At 43.0% G+C, this 19,236-nt stretch overlaps 1 protein-coding gene across 1 annotated transcript; it reads left to right on the top strand.

Moving 5' to 3' along the window:
* The first annotated feature begins 8,043 nt into the window (after positions 1 to 8,043).
* On the top strand, positions 8,044 to 14,150 carry LOC110527467 (augurin-A). Its single transcript, XM_021608741.2, has 4 exons — positions 8,044 to 8,247; positions 10,872 to 10,919; positions 12,019 to 12,179; positions 13,574 to 14,150. Exons 1-4 carry the CDS (start codon positions 8,058 to 8,060, stop codon positions 13,721 to 13,723), a joined length of 549 nt encoding a protein of 182 aa, XP_021464416.2. The 5' UTR covers positions 8,044 to 8,057; the 3' UTR covers positions 13,724 to 14,150.
* Positions 14,151 to 19,236: the final 5,086 nt, after the last annotated feature.

The raw sequence follows: 19,236 nt of genomic DNA, 5'->3' as shown, positions 1-19,236 counted from the left end.
GTGAATAGTCTGTTTCTTTAAACTTGTCTTGAACAGCCGCTGCATGCTAAGCTCTCCTCCCAAAAGATGTGCGTGGCGCAGAAGTTAAAGTTGTTAAACAATTGATTCATGGAAAAGTACAATCGTGCAGCAGCTATCAACATGTTTGTCAGAATCCTGGCTCGCTTGAAACTACTACTCGGGTCTAGTTTCCCGAACACAGATTTGGTTTATTTTTGGACTAAAAATAACTTGCTTACTAGGCTTAATCCATGTAATCAACCCTATGCAAATCCACATACCAGAGATGTCTGTAACTATTGAGTGATTCAAAGAGCAGTGATGTGGGCGTGTTTGAATACGCCAAGAATTCATTTTTTTATCTCTTCATATGTGTGTTCTTTCCCCTGGCAGGCAGCTACTGCATGTTGAGAGAGATCAGAGAGAGGCAGTGAATATGACATGCCGTGTAGTGGTGTGCAGTGGCAGGGAACAGGGCATGCTGTGTAGTGGTGTGCAGTGGCAGGGAACAGGGCATGCTGTGTAGCGGTGTGCAGTGGCAGGGAACAGGGCATGCTGTGTAGTGGTGTGCAGTGGCAGGGAACAGGGAATGCTGTGTAGTGGTGTGCAGTGGCAGGGAACAGGGAATGCTGTGTAGTGGTGTGCAGTGGCAGGGAACAGGGCATGCTGTGTAGTGGTGTGCAGTGGCAGGGAACAGGGCATGCTGTGGAGCGGTGTGCAGTGGCAGGGAACAGGGCATGCTGTGGAGCGGTGTGCAGTGGCAGGGAACAGGGAATGCTGTGGAGCGGTGTGCAGTGGCAAGGAACAGGGCATGCTGTGGAGCGGTGTGCAGTGGCAGGGAACAGGACATGCTGTGGAGCGGTGTGCAGTGGCAGGGAACAGGGAATGCTGTGTAGTGGTGTGCAGTGGCAGGGAACAGGGAATGCTGTGTAGTGGTGTGCAGTGGCAGGGAACAGGGCATGCTGTGTAGTGGTGTGCAGTGGCAGGGAACAGGGCATGCTGTGTAGTGCCTTGCAGTGGCAGGGAACAGGGCATGCTGTGTAGCAGCGTGCAGTGGCAGGGAACAGGGCATGCTGTGTAGCGGCGTGTAGTGGCAGGGAACAGGGCATGCTGTGTAGTGGTGTGCGGAGTGATCACGCAACATGGGGGGAAACTTTTTCCTTAATAACACACACTTTAAAGAAGAAGCTCTCCCCCAGTTGCCATGGTAACAGGTGGACGGAGGGCATAGGATAGGTGGATGTAGAGTGGTTATAAAGGATGGGCCCCAGACCCAAGGGGATGACGTCAGGTTAAGATGGTGTGTATCATCCTTATAGCCATAGATACACAATACACCTAAACACTTATCTACGGCTGCCGGTTCTAAGAAATCACGCACAAAAGGAGCATTGAGAAGCTCTGTGTTGTGTACAAATCTCATGAAGCGTGACCTTTCTCCTATTTCTTCGAATCTACCCAGCTTAAGTGTTAGTTATTCCCCCAGTGTGTGTGTGTGAGAGAGTGAAAGAGCGCTTTTTTGCCCATCTCTGTGACTTCTCTTTGAACCCTGTTTCACACTAGAGACCTGCCCTGAGCTGAGTGCAGGTGTTCCTTCCTCTCCCAGGAGCACAGTCAGGAATGCAGACTGAGCCTCTCACTTTCAGGGTACGTGCCAGGCAAACCATTCAAACCCCAAGGTTAAGGTGTGTTCCATCACAGTTTATAATGCTATTCACAGATTATCACAAGGGGAATCTCCCCTGTGTGTATGTGCCTTACAGACAGAGGGGTCTGTCGTGTGACTCCCATGCAAGCCACAGCAGCTGAGATCTCTGTGTGTCTTGACTCTTGAGGAAGAGTCAGTTTGCACGCTGACAGATGTTTGCCATATCGTCCTCTGTTGGTTGGTGAAGCAGTGGCTTCCTGAAAGCCTAATCGACCATTAACTGAACATCGCCCGCTCAAGGATGGCTTGCTTTGAAGCACAGGGAAATACTTTCCTTCATTTTATCTTGCCCTAGTAAACAAATGAATGTTATCAAATGCTTGCGTTGGTAAATGTATTAGATCATATTTACTAACAAGGTAAAGAGAAATATTTGATCCCATAGACAATAATATATACAGTTGAAGTCGGAAGTTTACATGCACCTCAGCCAAATACATTAAAACTCAGTTTTTCACAATTCCTGACATTTAATTTCAGTAAAAATTCCCTGTCTTAGGTCAGTTAGGATCACCACTTTATTTTAAGAAGGTGAAATGTCAGAATAATAGTAGAGAGAATGATTTATTTCAGCTTTTATTTCTTTCATCACATTCCCAGTGGGTCAGAAGTTTACATAAACTGAATTAGTATTTGGTAGCATTGCCTTTAAATTGTTTAACTTGGGTCAAATGTTTCGTGTAGTCTTCTACAAGCTTCCCACAATAAGTTGGGTGAATTTTGTAACTGAGTCAGGTTTGTAGGCCTCCTTGCTCACACATGTTTTTTCAGTTCTGCCCACAAATGTTCTATAGGATTGAGGTCAGGGCTTTGTGATGGCCACTCCAATACCTTGACTTTGTTGTACTTCAGCCATTTTGCCACAAATTCGGAAGTATGCTTGGGGTCATTGTCAATTTGGAAGACCCATTTGCGACCAAGCTTTAACTTCCTGACTGATGTCTTGAGGTGTTGCTTCAATATATCTGCGGCTGCGTGGTCCCATGGTGTTTATACTCGCATACTATTGTTTGTACAGATGAGTGTGGTACCTTCAGGTGTTTGGAAATTGCTTGGAAAAGGATGAACCAGACTTTTGGAGGTCTACAAAAAAATTTCTGAGGTCATGGCTGATTTCTTTTGATTTTCCCATGATGTCAAGCAAAGAGGCACTGAGTTTGAAGGTGGGCCTTGAAATACATACACAGGTATATCTCCAATTGACTCAAATTATGTCAATTAGCCTATCAGAAGCTTCTAAAGCCATGACATAATTTTCTGGAATTTTCCAAGCTGTTTAAAGGCACAGTCAACTTAGTGTATGTAAACTTCTGACCCACTGGAATTGTGATACAGTGAATTATAAGTGAAATAATCTGTCTGTAAACAATTGTTGGAAAAATTACTTGTGTCATACACAAAGTAGATGTCCTAACCGACTTGCCAAAACTATAGCTTGTTAACAAGAAATTTGTTTGAGTGGTTGAAAAACAAGTTTTAATGACTCCAACCGAGGTGTATGGAAACTTCTGACTTCAACTGTATTTACCAACAACAGACTGGTAGCCAATTAGTGTGTTTCACCGACGTATGGTATATATTCAGTATATAAATACATATTGGGATTGAGACAGACAACAGGCCTAGAGGTGAGTCTTGTTCTGTTTTTAAGTTGTGTCCTGTGTTTTTTTTATTTACTATTGATATACTGTCTGTACACCACAATAAGAAATAGACCAGCAACTGTACCATCTCTCCTAAGGACAAGGACAAAGATGGTCTGTCCATAATCTGGAATAGACACGTATACTTTTTCACAATGCCACACTAACAAACACAGCAGTCCTTGATTTGCAAGCAGCAGAGAGGATCAATGAGGTATTCAACACAACAAAAGAGGGCACATTGTTGCCTTGCCTCCTGTCTCCATCAGCAATGAAGAGAAAGAGAACCGATGGTAAATATCCAATTATTGATTTCACATATAATGCCTTTTAACACCTCTCCTACCTTCATTGAGCGGACAAGGAACAAGGAGGTTGCAGAATGTCTTGGTTGACAGAAATCAAAAGTAGGGAAATATACACAGTACTCGTCAGAAGTTTGGACACACCTACTCATCCAAGGGTTTCTCTTTATTTTGACTATTTTCTACATTGTATAATAATAGTGAAGACGTCAAACTACGAAATAACACATATGGAATCATGTTGTAATCAAAAAAGCGTTAAACAAATATATTTTAGATTCTTCAAAGTAGCATCCTTTTGCCTTGATGACAGCTTTGCAAACTCTGGGCATTCTCTCAACCAGCTTCATTAGGAATGCTTTTCCAACAGCCTTGAAGGAGTTCCCACATATGCTGAGCACTTGTTGGCTGCTTTTCCTTCACTCTGTGGTCCAACTCATCCTAAACCATCTCAATTGGGTTGAGGTCAGGTGATTGTGGAGGCCAGGTCATCTGATGCATCATCATCAATCTCCTTCTTGGTCAAATAGCCCAGCCCTTACTCTGCCTGGAAGTGTGTTTAGGGTGATTGTCCTGTTGAAAAACAAATGATAGTCCCACTAAGCCCAAACCAGATGGGATGGCGTATGGCTGCAGAATGCTGTGGTAGCCTTGCTGGTTAAGTGTGACTTGAATTCTAAATTAATCACAGACAGTGTCACCATAAAAGCACCCCCACACCATCACTCCTCCTCCATGCTTCACGGTGGGAACCACACATGAGGAGATCCTCCGTTCACCTACTCTGTGTCTCACAAAGACAGGGCAATTGAAGCCAAACATCTCAAATTTGGACTCATCAGACCAAAGGACAGATTTCCATCGGTCTAATGTCCATTGCTTGTGTTTCTTGGCCCAAACAAGGCTCTTCTTCTTATTGGTGTCCTTTAGTAGTGGTTTCTTTGCAGCAATTCTATCATGAAGGCCTGGTTCACACAGTCTCCTCTGAACAGTTGATGTTGAGATGTCTGTTACAGTGGTGATTTTAGCATGTACATTTTTTTGATGCATGCCAGCAAAGACACTACACAACACAACACTAAACAATACAACTCTAAACAATACATGAATTGCACTTTATAAGCGACAAGCGGTGCCCACAAACTGTTAAAGCTGTCCCAACAGCAGGCCTTTCCTTCCAGCACCACGGAGTGAATCCTTACCACCGCTACACCTGGCTATCAGCGGAGCCTTGTCTGGCAGCGAAACAGTTCATTCAGCCTCGTTTACTGCCTTAAAAAAAAACATAGCTGACTGACTTGCCTAAACAAATGTGGTTTCTACTGACAATTGAGATGTACAAACCATGGCATAAGGGAACAATGAGAGGATAAGAGGCATTCTGTCATTTCGATTAAGACATTAATGAGCGAGCGACGACGGACGTAGGCAATATAACTACAGTGTAGGTTCAGCACTTTTGAAATGTACAGCGACAGAATGCAGAACAAGGGCCACTCTTACTGTCAGGTGCGTGAATGAGGACCCAAAAGCGAATTAACAAAACAGAGTTTCTTTAATGACGAAACACACGTAGGCTCAGATGGACAGGCAGATTCCGACAGGACAGGACAAGGTTAGATGAACAGGCAGATTCCGACAGGACAGGACAAGGTTGCAGCAAACACGACGATAGTCTGGTTCAGGCATGAGAAACACAAACGAGAATCCGACAAAGACAGAAGCAGAAACAGAGAGAGATATAGAGACCTAATCAGAGGGAAAAAGGGAACAGGTGGGAAAAGGGGTGAACGAGGTAGTTAGAGAAGACAAGGAACAGCTGGGGGAAAGAGGGGAAGAAAAGGTAACCTAATACGACCAGCAGAGGGAGACAGGGTGAAGAGAAAGAACAGGAACAGGACACAACATGACAATACATGACACTTACAGTATTTTCCCTGTACACCAAGTCAGATAAGGGGAGCATATAAGCAGACATTAAAATCTCTTACGATATTAGATGATGGCATTTCTCAAAAACAGGTTATAGGCTACATGAGTCAGAACAGTAATGTTAGACGAAACTGAGAGGTGAAAATAGACCAAATTATTAGGGTGAGGCACATTGGCTACTAACAGCTTACTACACAACATACACTTAGTATTACTTTCTTAGCTACCGTACATCATTTATGCAGCTGCATACAGTACATTTTTCGACTCGCTCCTTGGCTTGTGATGTGTTCACTTAAACATGAAGGTGGCGCGGCGGTTTTGTCATCAAAGTCTGGCATTCTCTGGTGGTAACTCAGAAAAAAACACACACAGCCACTCCATTGAATAGCAGGCTACTGTTACTGATTGCTTTGCACTGCTTGCAGTTAGCCACTGATTCCTTCCAAATGACTCATTGTTGAATTTGTTGTGTAATCTTTATGTCCAATGGCAGATGAACACCGAGGCATTTTATGTATAATTTCTATTCATTATTTCTCTTCACATGACAAGGATTAAAAAGGATTTGCCAGTAGATTGTCGACTTGATTCATGATGATGACAGCTAGCTAAGACTTTGAAAGTAAGATGTTGACATGATCAGTCCAATCAAAGCTACTGTAGATATAACGTGATCTGATGTAATTCTATCTGTGGTCAATGACCTTAAGCCTTCTTGGATGGGCACTTCTAATATAACTCTATGGCAGAACCCAAGGGGCAAACATTTTCGAGCTCTAACCTTAGACTTGGGGGTGACGTACTGTCCCATGAGTGACAGAAAACTGAGCCAATCAGGCGCAACGCTCTGTATTTTCTGCTGGCTCGCCCCACCACCACAGAAAGCACTGAGCTAGGCTGAAACACCTGCATTTTGGAGCTGCCTTACTCAAGAAAGCAAAAAAGAGACCATGTTTGTATGATTTTATTAATGAAAAGAAATTATTTTTTTTATATTGTTTGCAAACTGATATGTGACACGTATTAATGTCAAAATAACAAGCAAAACAGGCAAGCCTAAAAATGTGGGGCCCTGAATGACGGGTCGCCACTGGTCTGTTACTTGAACACTGAAGCATTTATTTGGGCTGTGATCTGAGGCTGGTAACTAATGAACTTGTCCTCTGCAGCAGAGGTAGTTCTGAGTCTTTATTTCCTGTGGTGGTCCTCATAACAGCCAGTTTCATCATAGCACTTTTGCGATTGCACTTGAAGAAACTTTCAAAGTACTTGACATTTTCCACATTGACTACCCTTCATGACTTAAAGTAATGAAGGATTGTCGTTTCTCTTTGCTTATTTGAGATGTTCTTGCCATAATGTGGACTTTTTTTTTTTTACAAAATAGGGCTATCTTCTGTATACCACCCCTACTTTGTCACAACACACCTGATTTGGCTCAAATGCATTAAAAAGGAAAGAAATTCCACAAATTAACTTTAAACAAGGTACACCTGTTAATTGAAACGCATTGACTACCTCATGAAGCTGGTAGAGAGAATTCCAAGAGTGTGCAAAGGCAAAGGGTGGCTACTGTGAATAATCTCAAATACTGTATATAATATTTAGATTTGTTTAGCACTTTTTTGGTTACTACGTGTTTCCATATGTGTTATTTCATAGTTTTGATGTCTTCACTATTATTCTACACTGTAGAAAATAGTACAAATAAAGAAAAAGCCTTGAATGAGTAGGTGTGTTCAAGCTTTTCACTGGTACTGGTAAAAGGGTGCAGAATTGGGACAATTTCAAATCAAATCTACTGCCTCCTACCTGTGTAGAGAGGACTAGTCTCCATGATATTGGGGCTCTGACAAACTTCAAAGAAAAGTAAGGAAATTAAATTTATTTCAAACGTTTTTTTTTCTCTGTGGGGATGTGTTTTTTCATGTTCAGAAACATCTGTACTTCCCTTGAGATATTTTGCTCTTTCTGCATGGAAACATGCCCCAGGGGAAAACTTCCTTAAGTGGTGTTCCATAAACATGGTCCCGGATTTGTTGATTGCAGCATCATGATGCTATTTGTTAAGTTACTACTTGGTCGGAAAAACGCACACAGGAAAATGATAATTTACTGCTGACTGTGTGGAGGAAATATGATATGGAGGTTTTCTGTGTTGTCTTTGAGGAAATGTTTCTGTTCTCAGTGTTTCTATGACATCATTGGTCAGGCTTGACAGTTGTTTGACATAATAAGGTTATGGTTATGTTATGGTTAGGTTATGGTTAGTTGAAGTGTTACTGATAGCTTGTAGATGGTCTGTAGAGTATCTACAGATGGACTATCCAAAGAAAGTGTTACCCATCCAACAAACATATCACCTACACATTAAACGAGAGAGAATGACCGAGTGCTTCTGTTTGGCTGGGTCTTCCTTTTCCGACATTCCTGAACCGGCACAAGCAGGTTTTCCTCTAGGAAGGAATGTTTGTTCTCTGGGCCTGTGGGGAGACTCCTGCTTCCACTGCTCCTGATTCTCCTCCTGCTTCCTCTACCCACTGCTTCCTGAGACTCAGAGAGACGCCTGGGACAGAGACGAAGACCATGGCTTTCCACAACCTCTGTCTGCAGGTTCTACTGCTAACGGCCTTCCTCTCCTACTGCGCTCACTCAGGTAAAAACCCTTCCGTCACTCACATCCATATTGTACATTTGTGATTGAGTGTACTCACTGACCCATCACATTTATACTGTACATTTGTGATTGAGTGTACTCACTGACCCATCACATTTATACTGTACATTTGTGATTGAGTGTACTCACTGACCCATCACATTTATACTGTACATTTGTGATTGAGTGTACTCACTGACCCATCACATTTATACTGTACATTTGTGATTGAGTGTACTCACTGACCCATCACATTTATACTGTACATTTGTGATTGAGTGTACTCACTGACCCATCACATTTATACTGTACATTTGTGATTGAGTGTACTCACTGACCCATCACATTTATACTGTACATTTGTGATTGAGTGTACTCACTGTCCCATCACATTTATACTGTACATTTGTGATTGAGTGTACTCACTGACCCATCACATTTATACTGTACATTTGTGATTGAGTGTACTCACTGTCCCATCACATTTATACTGTACATTTGTGATTGAGTGTACTCACTGTCCCATCACATTTATACTGTACATTTGTGATTGAGTGTACTCACTGACCCATCACATTTATACTGTACATTTGTGATTGAGTGTACTCACTGTCCCATCACATTTATACTGTACATTTGTGATTGAGTGTACTCACTGTCCCATCACATTTATACTGTACATTTGCAGGTTGATGCATTCATATGTCATAGTATGTTGCCACGTGAAAAAAACTGTTACAGAGAACAGAGATTTGGAAAAGGGTGCCTGCACGCCTGTCTCGATACATTTTCCCATCTCTCTTTTTTTTAAATGTTTAATTGCTGAGATCAGCAGAGACTGGATTTTTTCATTCTTCTCGAGGACAGTGTGACATCTGATTTTGAAAGAGTTCCGTGGCTATTCTATCCGCCCTGTAGCCACCATCTTGGATGCTCTGTCGGAAGCTTTGATTTTTGAAGTTCACCGGGAGAAAGAATAATGGTTAAGAGAGAGAGAGAGAGAGAGGGAGAAAAAAAAGGAGAGGTAAAACCAAGAGAATAGCAAGAGGGAGGGAGAGTAAAAAAATAAGGGAGGGTGGATTGAAGTATTTGTGTGTGGAGGACAAAAGGAGGTCAAACCAAACCACAGCTCCTGGAGGGAGGATTTCACACCCTCGTGTCACATTGTTTGTCCGTGAATATCACCCTCCTACTGTCTACTGTCTGCTAGCTAGAGGAAGGTCTCCGTTCTCTACCTCTCGAACCGGCCGTCTAACATCAAACCAGACTACAATCAAATAACCACATTGACACAACACATCCGTTACCCTTTACACTTGTGGGAATGGGCCTGTATGGATAGGGCTACATGGAAATGTTTCTTACAGAATAAATATGAAAAGCATATGCATAATCATGGTAACAATTGAAAGGGAACCGTTTTGGAGATAATGGGGAGGTGATTAGACCAAAGTTGGGCACACCTGACACAAGACTGAATCCAAACATTACACTGTTGATTTTATGTGCATTTTACTGTACTTTTCGCCACATTTGTTGAAAACAAAATCTGAAAATACTCTGGATATATTCTGTAACGTGACGATAATATTTCTGGAGAATGTGGGGTAGGTGCAACAAAAACATTTGAAGTGGTTTGAGTGAGAGGACTAACTGGTGTCTCCAAGTGGTCACACACCTCTCCAAAGTGTGCACAGTTCCTAAGCAATGTCAATGCACTTTTATGACTAAAAGAAGAGTCTTCAATTATGTTTTTTTTTTTTTTTTTTTGCGCTCCTAGCTGTGCCGTTGAGGAACTACAGCAAGCATACTTGCAGTTCTTTCATTTGGAACACAACCCTGCGCCCCTGCCATCCCTGCTTTGGTAACACTTCGATTAACTTCCGAGTGTTTTTCAAGTATTGACATGGTGGATGGGTATGAAGGGAGGGATATACTAGGTTTTTTGTATACTGCATTGGTTTGGCGTCTTAATAGGAGAATTGTAACACTTGAATGTTTCACAATTAGATTTCTTAGACACTCCTTACATGAACTCTCTCTCTGTCATAGGGCATAACAACGATACACACTGAGTGTACAAAACACCTGCTCTTTCCATGACATAGAGTAGACTGACCAGGTGAATCCAGGTGAAAGCTAGAATCCCTTATTGATGTCACTTGTTAAACCAGGTTAAAGAAGGATTTTTAAGCCCTGCGACAATTGAGACATGGATTGTGTGTGTGTGCCATTCAGAGGGTGAATGGGCAAGACAAAACGATTTAAGTGCCTTTGAACAGGGTATGGTAGTAGGTTCCAGGCGCAGTGTGTCAAGAACTGCAACGTTTCCCGTGTGTATCTAGAATGGTCCACCACCCAAAAGCATCCAGCTAACTTGACCCAACTGTGGAAAGCATAGGAGTCAACATGGGCCAGCACCTTGTAGAGTAAATGCTCCGGCGATTTGAGGCAGTTCTGAGGGCAAAAGGGGGTGCAACTTAATACAAACATGTTGTTCACTCACTGTACGTCTTTCATAGTAATGATATAACAGTTGATACAAACTGATGTAATGTTAAAATCAAGTAGAATATATCTGATTTGTCTTTATTTAACCTCTTTTGTCTGTGCGTCTCCAACAGATGGCGCAGGGGAGAACAAGCTCCACAGACTACTGAAGAAAAGAGATGGTAATATGGATTATGGCTGTTTCTCATGAGAAACATCTCACAGCTGAGACTACACACACACTGACTACACTGAGCCACGCTACTGTAACGTCTGCTTCCAGCTCGCGCTCTCAAACACATAGATCCCCCTGAACGCAGTTCACTCTCCAGATCCTAATCACTTGAATTCTGATCACCTGTTCACACACCTGTATGTCATTTACACACACTATTTAGTTCAGTTCATTGCACCCCATCATTGTGAGGTATTGTTTGTTTTGATACACATTCTATTCGGAGCTCTGTTTAGTTCCATATTAGTCCTCCTGTGTATCATAGTTTTTGGCCATCCTCACTAACGACACCTTTTTGCCTATTCCCTGCCTGTACTTCTGCCTGTCAGATTTCCTGTCGTCAACCTCTTGCCTGATCTCCCTGACTACGTTATTAGCCTTTTCCCTGTGTGTACTGTTACCTTTTTGGACCCCCCTGTGTATGACCTTCTGCCTGTCCCTGGACCCAGCTACCTGCCTCCTCCTGTGGTCGCTAACAAACACTTGCTGCGCCCTGCGCTTTAAACCAGCACTCTTGTCTCCAATCGTATTCATTACAACTACATCCGCATGTCTGCATCATTAATGTCAGGAAAACAATTCACCTTTCCCTTGCCTAGTTAAATAAAAGGTTCAATAAAAATAAATAACTTTATCGACAAATCCACCTCAGGCGGTAAACTTTTCACACTTGTCTAGCTTTGAATAGCCCTGTCATGTTCAGACAGACCTCCATGGCACGCAACACACGCAGTCCTCTGTGGGATGAGTGCCTGGACTGATAAGTGACAGTCTCAGATGATGATGGCTTCATGAGTCTTATTAATAATCTAAAAACACCCGTTGATATTTATAGTGTCGCTGATGTAGCCTTTAGGCTCCTCTCCTGTCTTTCCTGGCTGCTGCTGGTCGGTCAGAACCACTCTGTCTCTCAGTCACTGACAGGTCCCCTGCTCCCTACACACTTCCCCCTGCCTCCGACCCTGCTGTGGGTAAACAGGTGTGCTTATAAACTTCTTTACAGCCACACCTTGACCCATGACCTCTCCTTACCTGTATTTCCTTAGTGGGCGGAGGTACGAAGCCTGCGGGGGTGGCGGTGGCCCCCTCCAAGGCCAAAGAGTTCCTGACCTCCCTACGGAGGCCCAAGAGGAACATCTGGGACCGCAGCAGGCCAGATGTGCAGCAATGGATCATGCAGTTCATGCACATGGGGTATGACGAGGCGGTAGGTGCACTGCACCCTTCACAATGCACTGCACTCTGCACACACAGACGCTTTACCCATTGGTCAGTGAAGCATTCCTACAGTCCTGAGAGTGATCCGATCTGGTAAACTACAACTGCATCATATACTATCATGTATTATAAAGTGGGTGGTTTGAGCCCTGAATGCTGATTGGCTGACAGCCGTGTTATTTCAGATGGTATACCACAGGTATGACAAAATATTTATTTTTACTGCTCTAATTATGATGGTAATCAGTTTATAATAGCAATAAGGCACCTCGGTTGTTTGTGGTTTATGACCGATATACCACGGCTAAGGGCTGTATCCAGGCACAATGCAAGAACAGCTATTATCCATGGTGTATTGGCCATATGCCACACCCCCTCATGCCTTATTTCTTAAATATACAAATCCATGTAACATTACAAACAACTGGCTTACAGGAAGAATGTACAGCACAGCACCAGCACATTCCTATTATGTTCCTAGTTATGTTCCTTACACCATTCATCTAATCTGAATTCTTTCCCTTTAATATGGTTATAGAACCTCTGACTATATCTCCATCCTTGTATAAGTCCCATGGTGGCATTTACAGGAATGATCGGTGAACATATGAAAAGGTCAGTCTTTTGTGTTTGCTTCAGACTCATCCAGGCTGTACAGAGACATGACTTCCCGTCTACAGCAATGTCTTAGCAACACAACGCAACCACTCTCCGCCGTCTAGACAGCTCTATTATACGGTGTGTGTTGATATTTATGTGGCAGCCGGCGAGGCTGTGTGATTGGATTAATGCCGGTATCTGTAACACATGTCTCTTACCCGGGCTCCGCAGCTGTCCCCTGTGTGTGTGTCAGTTCACCCCAGCTCCGACATCAGTCGACGAGGGGCCGTAATATTTCCCTCACATCTGCGTCCATCGTCCAACAGCGGCGGACCTGTCCAAACCTTCTCGTCACATGAAGCCTAATAGAAAACGTGTCAGTTAATTGTTCAAGACAAAGCATGCACAAACGTACGGCTGCCCACTAACGCCAGTCATACTCTAACTCTGACACACCGTCCCTTCCAAGACTTCACCTAATTCAGACATGTTTACACTGCTTTAAGTTGATCTCCCGCTGGGGTCATACATTACATACAACAACAAAAATGTATGCACTCAATGTACTGCAAGTCACCTTGGATCAAAGCATCTGCTATGATGTTATTTCATTGCATCTCCAGTTGTCCTCGAGTTGGATCTCTCCAACTGCAGCTGTCACACAAACACACACACTGTGTCGTCTAACAACTTGTCTCTAATCACTCTCATTCAAACAAGTTCACGAGTCTTCTAGCTTGATTCCGTTAACGTTTTATCTCTTGTTGTACATCCATCCCACAGAGGCTTGAGACTGACCTGTCCTACTGGATGGACCTGGCCCGGTCGTCAGACCAAGGTCGCCAGCACCATTATGACGAGAACGCCCCCATCGGGCCCCAGGACCCCGGTTCCTACAGACACGGCGCCAATGTCAATTATGACTACTATTAATTGGCCAGCTGTGATTTACTCAGTTTCTCTGTCTCAACATAACAATCACACGAGCTTAAAGAGAGAGTTCTGAGATTTTACATAGCAAGATATGTGTTCCCTTAGACGACTTCAAAGTAAGGAAACAAATATGTTGTTTTGTAAAATCGCTGAACTGTCCCAATCACATGAATGCTTCCCTCTTCTGCGACTTATCCCTCTGATGCTATTCTGCACACATACAGTAATGTAGCCTTCTCTGTAATGCAATAAATGGAGCTAAGACATGCCTGTCCCAGACTATGGATTGGGTTTCACTGTCTCTACATTTTATCCTTTGCTGTCTGGGAGATTGAGACCTTCTGATGTACACGCTGTGATGGGACCACAATGCATTGGGTTGATCTGTCTGAATAACTAAATAAAAGACAGTCAAAACCTTTAATAATTCATGACTCTTGTACATGTTGTGTCCAGTGTGTGGTGGCAGTACCTCAACCAGCCTGTAGATTGGATGCCAATCGATCCTTAAACTGATGCGGAAAAGCAAACCATCATGGTGAAATAAAGGCAAAGGAGGGGGACAGCAACACCAACCACAGTCAACAGTTTAATGGAAGAAAAATACGGAGGTTAAAAGAGGAGAGAAACTAGGTTGTGAGTGCTATCCCTTCTAACCTGTGGTTTGTCCCGCTGAAATTGATTTTCTGTATGATTGGGAAAAGTTAGTGGTGTTTTGGATCCTTGGGATGTCCCTACCCTAAACCCTAACCTTAACCCTTACCTAACCCATAACCATTTGAAATGTCAACTTCATTGTGTTCAAATCAGAGTAGGGACGTCTCAAGGGTCCCAGATAGCACTGACTGATTGGGAAGGTTTCTGCCACTACTGTGTAAATAAAGTGTGTTGTGTTTGAGCTGCTCTCTGTGATAGGGCTGCCTTATACAACTGTCGACAGTCAGAAACTAGCAACAGTGGATGATAAATGTTCCACTCTGAAGCACAATGGAATATCTGTCAGTGATTTGTTCATGTCCATACTCTCGTACAGATATGACAAAGTCTTGTAGTGAACTATTGATTTTTGCAGTTGCTGTACACACACACACACACACACACACACACACACACACACACACACACACACACACACACACACACACACACACACACACACACACAACAAATCTGTAGGGGGGGGCAAGACTTTGTAGACAAACAGCAGTATGGACTGAGCGGTATGTTATTGCTTTCATATCCCTAGCTTCCTGTACATCTCATAAATTCTCCTAATCTACAACGAAAGTCATTTCTGAAATAAGCTGTGTACCATCTTGTCAAAACTACGTCTCTGTCAACACTACACCAGGGAGGTTGCTCCCTGCTCTGTCCGCCTCACCATACGGACAGATGCCAGAATATTTCCTCTGAGAATAGCGACATCACAGTTTCCCATCTTTCTATTTCACACATATCAGCCTTATCGCAGCCAGTTAGATTTCCTGCCTCTAATTTATAACACAAACAAGTTGATCTGTCATAGACTTGAATAGTAATGTACACTACTGTTCAAAAGTTTGGGGTCACTTAGAAATGTCCTAAATAGCACTGTAACAGTAATCCAAATGCAATCTATACGTGCAGTATAAACAGTGTAACTACAATGCAATGTACAGTAGTAGAAATTACAATGAGCTTTGTCGAGAATACAGTATTTAAATACATAGTACATGGCAAACTGAAGCATACACACTTGTTAATCCTGTGCAGCCAACACACCTGATTCAGCTAATCAAGGGGCTTGTTGGTTAGTTGAATCTAGTATGTTAGTGCTGGGTTAAAATTCATCCCTGTGGGTACCCACTACCAGGACCAGATGTAACATATATGCAGGGAAACAGGCACAGAAGGTGTGTTTAATAGTAATCATGAAGTTAATACCAAACAGGAACCAAAAACCAATACTGCCTGATGAATGAGACTTACTGAGGGCTATATGAAGGGAGAGTAATCAGGGTGGTGATGAAGTCCAGGTGTGTGTAACGATGGGGAGCAGGTGTGCACAATTTTGGTTGCCAGGTGTGCGCAATTCTGGTTGCCAGGACCGGTGGTTAGTAGACCGCAACGTCGGGCGCTGAAGGGGGGGAATCGGGAGTAGACGTGACACCAGAATTAGAGAGAATGCACCTGGAAACCTGCTATAAAAGAATGAGCGACATCAGGGAGAATATATTGTTTTAAAGCTAAACTAAGGATTATCGCTTTAAAAAAATGTAATGTTGACTATCATTCAATCAACGGCCATGAATGCATGCCTCTGGGACACTATACACCACAGCAAACCGCTCAGCCTATCAGCACAACATAGCTTCTACATGGCAGTTTCAGTTCATTAGACCAAATCAAATCAAATGTATTTATATAGCCCTTCGTACATCAGCTGATATCTCAAAGTGCTGTACAGAAACCCAGCCTAAAACCCCAAACAGCAAGCAATGCAGGTGTAGAAGCACGGTGGCTAGGAAAAACTCCCTAGAAAGGCCAAAACCTAGGAAGAAACCTAGAGAGGAACCAGGCTATGTGGGGTGGCCAGTCCTCTTCTGGCTGTGCCGGGTGGAGATTATAACAGAACATGGCCAAGATGTTCAAATGTTCATAAATGACCAGCATGGTCCAATAATAATAAGGCAGTGGAAACTGGAGCAGCAGCACGGCCAGGTGGACTGGGGACAGCAAGGAGTCATCATGTCAGGTAGTCCTGAGGCATGGTCCTAGGGCTCAGGTCCTCCGAGAGAGAGAAAGAAAGAGAGAATTAGAGAGAGCACACTTAAATTCACACAGGACACCGAATAGGACAGGAGAAGTACTCCAGATTTAACAAACTGACCCTAGCCCCCCGACACATAAACTACTGCAGCATAAATACTGGAGGCTGAGACAGGAGGGGTCAGGAGACACTGTGGCCCCATCCGAGGACAAATGCTCTTTCAGAGCCGTAGATCTCGGGGGGGGGGGGTCCATCATATTATAGATTTGGGGGATGAGATTGGAGAAGCAGTGGGCCGATACAATAGAAACGTGGTGGATAACGGAATGTCATATCGTATATGTGTTCTATCGATTCCCGGGGTCACTTCATATTTTCATGTGCATCTGAGTGCTTCGCCGTTCAAGCAGGCAGAAATACAGCCGGTATGACGCATCATACTGGCTGTATTCCTGCCTGCTTGCATGGTGAATAGCTCAAAGATGCACAAATACGATATATCATTCAAAATGGGTGAATCTTTACTTTAACTAAGTTGATTAGTGTTGATGGAACTGATGCCACACACACACACAAAGAGATACACCGAGACACACACACACACACACATTTTTATGATGCACTAATTAAAGACAATATAACTGCGAGTGTCACTGACATGCTTCCTGCAATTTATAAAAATAGAATACCGGTATACATTTTTTCTATCAAGGATGATGGAAGTAGTTCCCAGGTTCAGTCAATGTAGATGTGTTTGAAACTGTACAGTTGAAGTCGGAAGTTTATATACACTTAGGTTGGAATCATTAAAACTCGTTTTTCAACCACTCCACAAATTTCTTGTTAAACTATAGTTTTGGCAGTCAAGTTAGGACATCTATTTTGTGCATGACAGAAGTCATTTTTCCAACAATTGTTTACAGACAGATTATTTCACTTATAATTAACTGTATCACAATCCCAGTGGGTCAGAAATTTACATACACTAAGTTGACTGTGCCTTTAAACAGCTTGGAAAATTCCAGAAAATGATGTCATGGCTTTAGAAGAGCCGTGACAAGCCGAAGAACACCATCGCAACCGTGAAGCACGGGGGTGGCAGCATCATGTTGTGGGGATGCTTTGCTGCAGGAGGGACTGGTGCACTTCACAAAATAGATCAAAAGAGTTAAAGCTGGGTCGCAAATGGGTCTTCCAAATGGACAATGACCCCAAGCATACTTCCAAATTTGTGACAAAATGGCTTAAGGACAACAAAGTCAAGGTATTGGAGTGGCCATCACAAAGCCCTGACCTCAATCCCATAGAACATTTGTGGGCAGAACTGAAAATGCGTGTGCAAGCAAGGAGGCCTACAAACCTGACTCAGTTACACCAGCTCTGTCAGGAGGAATGGCCAAAATTCACCCAACTTATTGTGGGAAGCTCATGGAAGGCCACCCAAAACATTTGACCCAAGTTAAACAATTTAAAGGCAATGCTACCAAATATTAATTGAGTGTATGTAAACTGGTGACCCACTGGGAATGGGATGAAAGAAATACAAGCTGAAATAAATCATTCTCTCTACTATTATTCTGACATTTCACATTCTTAAAATAAATTGGTGATCCTAACTGCCCTAAGACAGGAAATTTCAACTAGGATTAAATGTCAGGAATTGTGAAAAACGGAGTTTAAATGTATTTGGCTGAGGTGTATGTAAACTTCCGACCTCAACTGTATGTCATTCAAGGCTTGTTTGATTCCAGCACAGCTTGCTAACAGCCTAAGCACTTCCTCTCTGCACCACATGCTATGAAGTAAAAACTACAGTTGGAGCTCCATTGACAGATCATCTACCTCAGCGGGATGCGAGTCATTTTCTCTCGAACCCCTCCACGGTTGAGGATGCCTGCAGATATAAAAACAGATCTTTTCATATGATCCCAGCTCCTCTAGTTTCTTTCACTTCGAAAAATGACAATAGCTCAAATTGAAGAAGTGTGGAGTTTATGATGGTCCAGATAGATGGTTCCTATGCATCATCATAATCCACAAAGGACAGGCAGGAGCTGATGAAAGCACCTCCCTGAAGCCGCAGGCAACGTGGTCACATGACACTGGAGAATAATCAGCAACGATCAGTGTTGCTTATTGACATGTGAGATGAGGAAACGCGAAAGTGGATATGATGGTTCTGTCTTGTCTCATCAGACAGAACTATTTCTACAATGATCCCTAGGCCTCTGTCACAAGCTTTCATCCTAAATGGCACAAACGTCTATCGAAAACAAATCACTTCCATCATAAACTTCATAGACTCATAAGACATAGCCTACATACTGTATGTCTGCATGAAAGGTCTACTCTAACTAAATCACCCTCTGCCCTCTAGGACCTTAAGACAGAATCTAGGCAAGGCTGGTTAGAAGCCAAAGAGGAAACAGAAGAGATGTCAAAGTCCTCTGTCTTTTCACATCCAGTATTCATCCAGTATTCCCCTGGGCTCACACCAAAGTCTCTATGTGTGATTGGCAAACCATGTTCCAACCCCAAAGAGAGATACTGGTCATGTCTGGCTTTTATGCAGTAGGCACTGAAGATCGGCCACTAAATTACTGACAGGGACGGATGAGAACAGTCAGGAATACATTGACTCACAGGGAATTTTTAATGACACTTCAGAATTATTTGAGAACGACAAAATGTGACATTTCAACCCATAGAGGGAAATAAGAGGATAATAAAGTTTTCTAATGTAATCTAAAACCAAATCCTAAAA

This window comes from Oncorhynchus mykiss, chromosome 7 (genome assembly GCF_013265735.2).
Source record: "Oncorhynchus mykiss isolate Arlee chromosome 7, USDA_OmykA_1.1, whole genome shotgun sequence".
NCBI lineage: Eukaryota > Metazoa > Chordata > Actinopteri > Salmoniformes > Salmonidae > Oncorhynchus > Oncorhynchus mykiss.
The sequence above is the reverse complement of the archived record's forward strand: the minus strand, read 5'-3'. Positions and strand labels throughout refer to the sequence as shown.

Excerpts from the sequence above, each read along its gene's own strand:
- LOC110527467 (XM_021608741.2), top strand. The coding sequence starts at position 8,058 with ATGTTTGTTCTCTGGGCCTGTGGGGAGACTCCTGCTTCCACTGCTCCT. Across the intron at positions 10,920-12,018 it reads ACTACTGAAGAAAAGAGATG|TGGGCGGAGGTACGAAGCCT; the intron begins GTAATATGGATT and ends GTATTTCCTTAG. Across the intron at positions 12,180-13,573 it reads ACATGGGGTATGACGAGGCG|AGGCTTGAGACTGACCTGTC; the intron begins GTAGGTGCACTG and ends TCCATCCCACAG.